This window comes from Crocodylus porosus, unplaced genomic scaffold, assembly GCF_001723895.1.
Source record: "Crocodylus porosus isolate Cpor-Errol unplaced genomic scaffold, CroPor_comp1, whole genome shotgun sequence".
In the NCBI taxonomy this organism is placed as follows: Eukaryota; Metazoa; Chordata; order Crocodylia; family Crocodylidae; genus Crocodylus; species Crocodylus porosus.
In genome coordinates, this window is record NW_017728918.1 from 8,720,147 (window position 1) to 8,729,055 (window position 8,909).

Genomic DNA, 8,909 nt, shown 5'->3' on the forward strand with positions numbered 1-8,909 from the left:
AAGTAGAGCCAGGGAGGTGATCCTCCCCCTCTATGCGACACTGGTCAGGCCACAGCTGGAGTCCTGCGTCCAGTTCTGTGTGCCCCATTTCAGGAGGGATGTGGACAACATTGAAAGGGTCCAGAGGAGGCCACCCGCATGATTCAGGTCCCGTAGCCTCTCCTCATAAGGCCTGCTCTGCTGTCCCCGGATCATGCGAGTGGCCTCCTCTGGATCCTCTCCATGTTGTCCACATCCCTCCTGAAGTGCGGCACCCAGAACTGGACAAAGTACTCCAACTGTGGCCTGATCAGTGTCGCATAGAGGGGAAGATCACGTCCTTGGACCTGCTCAAGATGCATCTGTGGATGCATGACAAGGTATGGTTGGCCTTCCTGCCTGCATCCCCACATTGGCGGCCCATGTTCATCTTGGAGTCTATAATGGCCCCTCCCTTCCATTGGGTGTGCGCCTCCCTTTTCGCTAGAAGACATTCCCAGATGCTTTTGTTGAGCCATGGGGGCTTCTGCACCCTCCTGCCCCTTTGATCCGTGTTGGGATTACCTGCCTTTGGGCTTGGAGGATCGTCTCCTTAAGGAGCGACCACTCTCCTTGGACACCAGGCTCCCCTCCCCCCCGGGACCTCAGTGCCTCCCTGACTATTCTCCTTAGCTCATTGAAGTCCGCCCTGCTGAAATCAAGGGCTGCTGCCTTGCTGCAGGCCTTTGCCACCTTGCGCTGGATGGTGAATTCCAGCAGGCGATGATCGCTGTCACCCAGGTGGTTCTGGGATAAACACAGGCACAATTTATCCAGGGATAAATGCAATGTCTGTTCCTAGCCTATGTGAAGGTGCTTATACGCTGTGATCAAGTCACTTCCCAAACTCTTTGATAAGCTAAGCTTAGGGAGCTCTTGAACTTTTCCAGCATAAGGCATTTTCTTTAGCTCTTGATTCATTGTTTGTGGTGCATTGTTGCACCCTCTCCAATTTTGCAACATCCTTTTTAAAATGCAGACACCAGCACTGGGCCTAGGAGACCAGTATTAGTTTCCCTAACATCCCATAGAGATGCACAGTCATCCCTCCCACACTCCCTCCCTGGTCAGTTCTTTAGATTGCATTGCTGCAGGAGCTCATGTCAAATTGCTTGTCCGTGATGTCCATGATCCTCATGTCAAAATGCTTGTCTGTTCTAGGCAGATCAGAACAGAATCTCGTCTCTCTTATCTGTACAGACCTAATAGAAAGAGATAGCAGCGATGAAAACATTGCTGACAATGACAATCAACTGATATTGTTCTCCATCACATTAGGGAACAATCTCTCAAGTTTAAAAATGTCGTCTTAGGATTGTTGGTTGTAGCCGTGTTGGTCTATGGACAGGCAGACAAGGTTCTTTGGAGAGATGTACTACCTTTTATTAGACTAAGTAAATAGTTGGAAAAATTGTTCTTTGCAAGCTTTTGGGCACAAACACCCTTCTTCAGGCATAGGTAAAGTCTGTTGGGGCTCATGTACATGCCACGATTTTTGTCCCTTCATGCACTGCAACTGCGTGTCTGTTTGTATAAGCAGGATTTAAAAGCCTTTCTTGTGCATGCAAAGGCACTCAATGATGTATAATGAGCCTCTTTGTCCACCAATGGCACTGTGACTTCTTTTGTAGTTCAGCCCTTCCAATTGCTTTCACTTTAGAATTGCTTCTGCTTTTTTTTTTCTTTTTGTGGTTTGCTGGCTCCTTGCTTCCACAGGTACATGGTAGGGCACAGGCATGGGATGGATTGGGGGCCCCATGCCAGGGGGGCAGTGCTGGACCATCCCGTTCTCCTGCAGCACCAGCCAGGGACCTGGCTAAATTCATTTGAAAACCTAGTGTGTGTAAACACAGATGCGATGCTCCAAAATAAACAAGTTTAAATTTTATAAACCTATTTAATGAGGATTAAAACCCATGGTGTGTACAGGCACCTTGTGTGATCTCCTGGCTAGAATAGAAGCCAAAATGCAAAATGCAGGTCTGTGAAAATGCAATAAGTTTCAAAGGGAATGGGAGACAATGGGTGTGAAAAGGTACTTGTGGGGGGCGGAGAGAAGGGGAAGAAGATGATAAAATGTAGCTGGTAAAATGCAGACAGGTTACCTGGGGTTATCAGATGGCAGGCAGGTTATAATGTGCCATAAATCCAATATCTATATTTAGTCCATGATTTTTTGTATCCAGTAGATTGATGAAGTAAAGTTCATAGGCTCATCTGTGACAGGCGTTTTGTAAATTCCCTTTGAGGATTAGTACTGAGAGATTGGAGAGAGCGTGGTTATCTTGTGAGAAGAGTGCACCCAAAGGTAATTGGGTATTCCTGTCTTTGATAGACTTTTTGGTGTGCGTTCATTCTGGTGCACGATTTGGTTTCTCCTACACATTTTTCATCAGGGCATTTGGTGCACTGGATTAAATATATCACATTTCTGGAGATGCAGCTGTACGATCCAGGAAAGCTGACAGCTCTGTTGTGGAGTATAGTAATAGTGGGAATGGTGGAGACATGTTGGCAGGTTTAACGTTTCTTGTCATGTCACTGTCTGGATCCATTTGGTGTGCTTTGGGCCATAGGAAGTTTGCTTCTGGTGATGAGGTTGGTGAGGTACAGTGCTCATTTAAAGGCTAAGATGCGTGTTTCTGGAAAGATCTCTGTAAGAGTTGGCTCTTCTAGTATGAGTTGTAACTGTCTGATGCTTTTTATATATAGGTTCCAGGGAAGGATGGTATGTCATAACTAATACTGTGTGATTCATGGGGATTTTCTTTTTGCCCTGCAGCTATTCTTCACATGGTGTACAGGTAGCTCTTTCAAAAGTGCGATCTGTCTCTTTGGAGGAGTGTCCTTGTTTGCGGGAAAGCCCTTTTGAGATTTGCGAGGAGACAATCATAGGTGTTCTTCTCAGTGCCAATCGGTGGTATCAGAGGACTTGGCTCTAAATTACAGCTTTCTTGGTGTGTTTAGGGTGATTGATGGTTCTGTGTAGATATGTATGTTGGTCTGTGGGTTTCTTATATATGGTGGCTTGTATTTTACCATTCTGGATATTGATCATGGTGTCTAAAAAGGAAATGTTGGTGCTGGAACAGATAGTCCCGCAGAAGCACAGGGGAGTCCCCAGTGCGCTCAGCAGCAGAACTGGAAGTGGACCAGAAGCATTTCCGGTCCACTTCTGGGTCTGCTGGAGAGCGCACTGGAGGGCCCCACCATCACCCCCCTCCCCCGGCTCAGTGACTGGTGCCTCCTGGGTCTGGGGGGGGCACCCGGGGTCCCCCCACATCTGATTGCTGAGCCAGGGGGGTGCAGTGGGGCCCCCCAGCACAGTCCCTGGTGGACCTGGAAGTGGACTGGAAGTACTTCCGGTCCACTTCTGGGTTCGCTGCTGAGAACATGCGCTCCTGTGAGATGCTCCATCGGCCCCACCATCACAGCTTTCACGAGCCGCGCTGGTACCTCGAGGTATGTAGAAAAAACATTTCTACATGTCTATGTCCAAATTGCCGATTCTTCAGATCAGCATCGAATCTTCAGATTCAGACTTGGCTGAATCAAATCGGGGACGGTGATCCGAATCAACGAATTGAATCACTGTCCCTGATTCAGGCCGAATCTGAATCCAAATCGAATAGGGCCTGCTTTGCACACCCCTACTAGTCATGCTACCAGTTGTGTTTTTTATCGTATCAGCACTTTGGGGGGGGCAGCAAAGAGAGGAAGGAGCTCCTGGACATGAGGAACAGTTTGGAAGAAGATCCAAAGCAGAGAGAAGAGAGGTGGTGGCTTGGAGGGTGGCTAATGGTTGAGACGACAACAGGGGACTGCTATGGTAGGAAATCAGAGTCAAGGTAAGGCAGAGGCCATTTAGCAGAGGCCAAAAAACTCTGACTTGGAGGGGAGGAGACAGGAAGGCAGCGGATGAGCCTGCCTTTTTTGCAATCGCATTATGAATTCAATAATTCTTTGTTTCCAAAGGACTGCAGAGAGCCAGACTGCCTGGCAGAGCTGGCTCAGGTGCATGCGTAAGAACTCAGAAAGCAAACACTGGATCTTTCTTTGATCAAAGACCATGAATACTGTTTACAGCTATGTAAATACCACTCTGTTCCACTTAAATTCCCTGAACCAAAACTTCAATCTTGGTCTATTTATCACTGTCTTGTGGCAAATCTTTACAAAGTTCAGCCAATGCAAAGCTTTCCGGAGGGTCTGTTTTTTTGCCAACTGTCTCACGTGCAAATAAAACAAATAAGAAATGTAAACAGGCGAATGGAAGGAAAGTAATTTTTCATGCCTGGTGAGAGAGACTCCTGCTGGGAGACATGAAGTTAATGCTGGCATTTGAGCTGGACTAGAGACCAACGCTGGTGTTATCTTTCTCTGCAGGAGCTGTCTTAGCTAGCTGCCAAAACAATAAAATATGACGTTTCTAAGGATTAATAATATTTTCCTAGTTGTGGTTAGTAACTGTTTTAATTTGTGGTTATGGTTAGATCTCATAAATGTCTCTTCTTTGCTCCTTCTAAAGAGAAAAGAGCTACAGCCTTTTTCTCTTCCCAGGCCATGGCTCAGAGAGGTTCTGCTAGCTTCAGTCCACATCACAAAACCTCCACTACCTTTAGGCACTAACCATCCCTTTGTGTCTCGGCAAAGAGGCCAGCAGTGCATGAACTCTTCTTTCACTTCTGTCCTGACCCTTCAGACTGAGGATGAAGGACCTTGAGGGGAGAGAGAGAGAGGAGGAAGTGAGGAAATCTGTGTTGCTTCTGCCTGTCCTGCAGTTATCCCGTGGACAAGGAGGTCTTCATTCTTCCCGGTTGTCTGCCTGGGGCTTCTCAAGGGCACTCCACTCACTAAAAAAGCAAGGCCTAAATAAAGGGTGGAGTTGCCAAGTGGACCCCTAACCACCTTGATCAGTATGAATTGCATAGATGAACCAATGTGGATTTCTCCTGACTTCCTCAGGATCCAGATGGATCCCACCTGTAGGAATCAGACTGCAGAACTTGCAGAGCAAGCAGGTTGTTTTTCAAGCTGATTTTTTTTTTTTAGCCTGGGATAGGCTGAATCACCTCTGTGTGTTCAACCTCACTTATTTTGGTTTTTCTCTCCCCTTATAGGTATTTGAAGAACGAAAAGCCCTGCTTGGAAAATGGGTAACCTTTTCTCTTTAAATAAAAGTTAGTTTCAGAACTAATTGAGGGACGAGTGGGATGGGAATTTTAAATACCTTTCCTGTTTCACCTGAAGAGACTAGTTTTCTGGATGGAAGGGTGAGAAACAGAAGGGCTGGACTATTGAACCTCTGATGGGAACATAAAGGGACAATTTTTTTCCTGGCATAGTTCCAAAGAAATCATGAGCTTGAGTAACCTGGTCTGCTTTTTAAAAGTAAAAATGGGGTTGGAAGCCCAAAGAAAAGTCTGTAGAAAAAGTGTTGAGAAGGTATCTGGCAGACAAGTTGCCAACACCCCCTAGCAACTTAGACAGATATCAGGAAATCTGATATATTTTATTAGATGCATTCAGTATTTATATCCTGCAATTGTATACCGCCTACTATATATACTGATATGCTGGAAATAAATTATACCGATGATCTATTTAACGTCTTTAGGAACATGGGTATAGAAGGGACATCCCAGGTGACTGAGTTCAGATCCCTGCTATTTCACATACCTCTTAATAAACTTAATGAGTTACATCTTAAAAGTAATTAGCTTTTACCTCCACTGTTCCTACTGGGGACTATCCCAGAACCTCACTGCCCATGGTCAGGAACCTTCTTTTAATTTCCAGCCAAAATTTATTCAAAGCGAGTTGATACTCATTTATTCTTGTTCAACACTGTCCTTTAGTTTAAGTGATTTCCCCTCGCCCCCAGGTGCGTAACACCCCCTAGCAACTTAGCTACCTCACATTGGCAGCACGCAGTCCTCTGCTGCCCAGGGGTATACTCAGGCCGTGCTTTTCCTCATTCATTTCCAACCGGTTAGCTCCCAGCTTATAGCAGAAGTTCTTATTGTTACCCTTGTACTTGGCACTGTTCAGTGTCATCCCATTTCTGTTACTCAGGTCCTCATGTTGATCCAGTTCTTTCTCTTATGATATTCTGGTCCTCCTTTGCACTTAACTTTGTGTTGCAATTTTCATCACCGCGATCCTGCTCTGTGCCAAGGTTATCGATGAAAATATGAAACACTATCAGTCCCAAACTTATCTTTGAGGAATTCCACTAATGACCTCTCTCCCTCCCTATTCACCCAGGTCCTTCCCTGCCTTACAATGCCTTTACTAGTCTCTATCTTCTTTGGTACCTTCCATAATTTCCACCATAGTGCCATTTAACAGGCTTTCCTGAATTACAGATAGATGAGATACCTCCCTTCTTCTGCCTGGAAGACAAAGAGAAGTTTTCCTTAACCACCTGGCTTTATGTTTGGCAAAGGTGGAGGCATTTCCTACTCTTCTATTCAACTTAGGCTGTGGTGTAGAGCGAGGGTGACCATATGTTGCAGTCTGGCTGGAGCAGTCCCGGATTTCATAGGCCATCCTCACATCCCAACTGGTTGGTGAGAATTGAAGTAAACTTTTGGTGCCACCATGCTCACATGTGCCCAGCTCAGATCCTCCTCAGCAGGCTGGAGGCAGTGGGGTGGGGTGGGACCAGCACTGCTGCGGCTGCCTGGGGAGGGATTGGCCAGGGCAGGCCGAAGGGGCTGGGGGCTGGCCACCTGCACGGAGCAACCCAGGATGGCGGAGCAGTGCAGGGTGGGACAGCACTGAGGCCTGCAGCCCAGCTCCGTCCTCTGTGTGCAGAGACTAGATGTGGCTGTGAGCAATTGCTGTGTGGTGCTTTGTGGGCGCCGCCAGCATGCACTGTGGGGCACACAGCACCTCTCCCTGCTGCCAGCAGCCTCACACCCTGCTGCTGAAGCCACTACTGAGGACCAGGCTGCACAAGACAACCCTGAGCAGCTGCCAGAGGGTAGTGGGGAGGCTCTGTGTGGTCACACAGCACAGGTTGGTGGAGCCCGGGGGCACCATTCAGGGGCTGCTCACCGCAGGGCTCAGCTTCTGCGCGTGGGGGTTGAAGCTCAGCCATGGGCCTCTGCACTGCCCTGTCCCACTGCTCCACCATCAGGCTCCTGGGAGCCACAGGGTCGGGGCTGTGTGTGCATGCGCGTGTGTGTCTGTACCAGGAAGGGGGTGTGGAGGCATGGTGTGCAGATGTGTGTGTGTCCATGTGTGTATATGTGCATGTGTGTACCTCCTCGCCCCAGATTTCCTTGCGTTGTCCTGGATTTCCCTAAAATTATTACAATCACCCTACGTAGAAAGGAACACACAATTCATGGAGCCGGGTAGAGGATGAGCACAAGAGGATTTGACTCCATAGCCCAGGAATGAGCTCACCAGGACTCCTGGGTTCACAATGGGGGATGCCTGGTTTGTGAATCCAGAGGAGCTTGGTCAGGAAATAGATACCAAGAGGCTCAGCAGTGGATCTAGGCATGCCTACAAGGCATGTAAGGCACCTCACTGATGAAAAGGTGGGTGCCCATGGCCTTTCAGGTGCCTAAATGGCTAGTTAGGGATTTTAGGTATCTCTCCCTAATACCACCTGACTTATACCTCAGGTTCCTACGCACTGGCTCTAAGTGATAAAACCAGGCTCATACAGGAAGTCGGTGGCAGAGGAACGCATTGAACCCACAGGCACAAATCCCAGATTTGCAGCCTAGCTACTGACCTGCCCTTCTCCTCAGGGCCAGACTCAGTGAGTAGAAGCGTTCAGGGAGAACGCCTGTAACATGCCTCATCTGAAGAGAGAAAGGAGAAAGATGTGAGATGGGAGCTTACGTCAGCCTGAGTGAGATAAGCAGCATGTGCCGGCCAAGCCCCACTGCAAGGGGCATGGCTAAGCACCATCAGGCACTTTGAAAATGCAGCTAGGCAAATAGGTGTCAGGTACATGGCCACATGCAATCCTCAGATTAAATAGAAACACACCAATGATGAGGATGCTTCTCTCCACTGTTGTGATACCTTGTGTCTGTCCAACAAGCCCATCTATTTAGTGCTGTGAATTGTGCAAGTTGGAAGGGTCACAAGTGTTGACATCTTTTGCGAATGAGCTGGTCTGTCACAGGTGAACAACTTGTGTCTCAGCTCATTGCAGCCATTCACTAGTACAGGAGACAGGCCCTGCACAGCTGCTGGACTCTGTGGGCACTGACAGCAAAGAATGTGCTACAAGGTGAGAAGATAAGCAGGAGCCGCAAGTGGCTGCTAGTGAGGTACTAGGAACATGTACATTAACCTGTCTTAATAAGCATTTAATAATGAGCACAGTTTTTTTAGGGCATTTATACACATACTTTTTTGTCTCGTGATGCACCAGAGATCCGCCACTTTAGAACAGACTTGATTGAGTCTGCTCGGCACATGAGCTGCACTGCACCACATGCAGTTGTGTAAGTAGCAAAATGTGTGTCAGTGCTCAGAAAATGGTGGCAGTATACATTTGAACAAAAGCATCTTCTATGTGTTTTAGTTCAAAAGCATGCCACCACCGTTTTCTCAGGGCTGATGCACATTTCACCACTTATACAACTGGAAGCATCACAGAGCCAGATGCTTGCGTGTAAAAATGTCCTTAGTGATGCTTTAATGCATATTAAAATAGACTAGACACTGTCTCTCACCCCATTCTCTTTAAGAAATTAGGTGACTGTGGCATTGATGCCTACACAGTCAGATGGGTCGCAAACTGGCCGCAGGGCCGCACCCGGAGAGTGGTGGTGGACAGGTCATATTCATCCTGGAGGGATGTGGGCAGTGGGGTCCCCCAGGGCTCGGTCCTCGGGCCCGCACTGTTCAACATCTTC

At 47.7% G+C, this 8,909-nt stretch overlaps 1 protein-coding gene across 1 annotated transcript in view; it reads left to right on the top strand.

The window, feature by feature from the left end:
- FBXO16 (F-box protein 16) overlaps positions 1–8,909 on the top strand; it is a 51,276-nt gene that overhangs the window by 13,791 nt on the left and 28,576 nt on the right. The window contains exon 3 of the mRNA XM_019537217.1: positions 5,139–5,174. Within this exon, the coding sequence (XP_019392762.1) occupies positions 5,139–5,174 (36 nt within the window). The remainder of the gene's footprint in view (positions 1–5,138; positions 5,175–8,909) is intronic.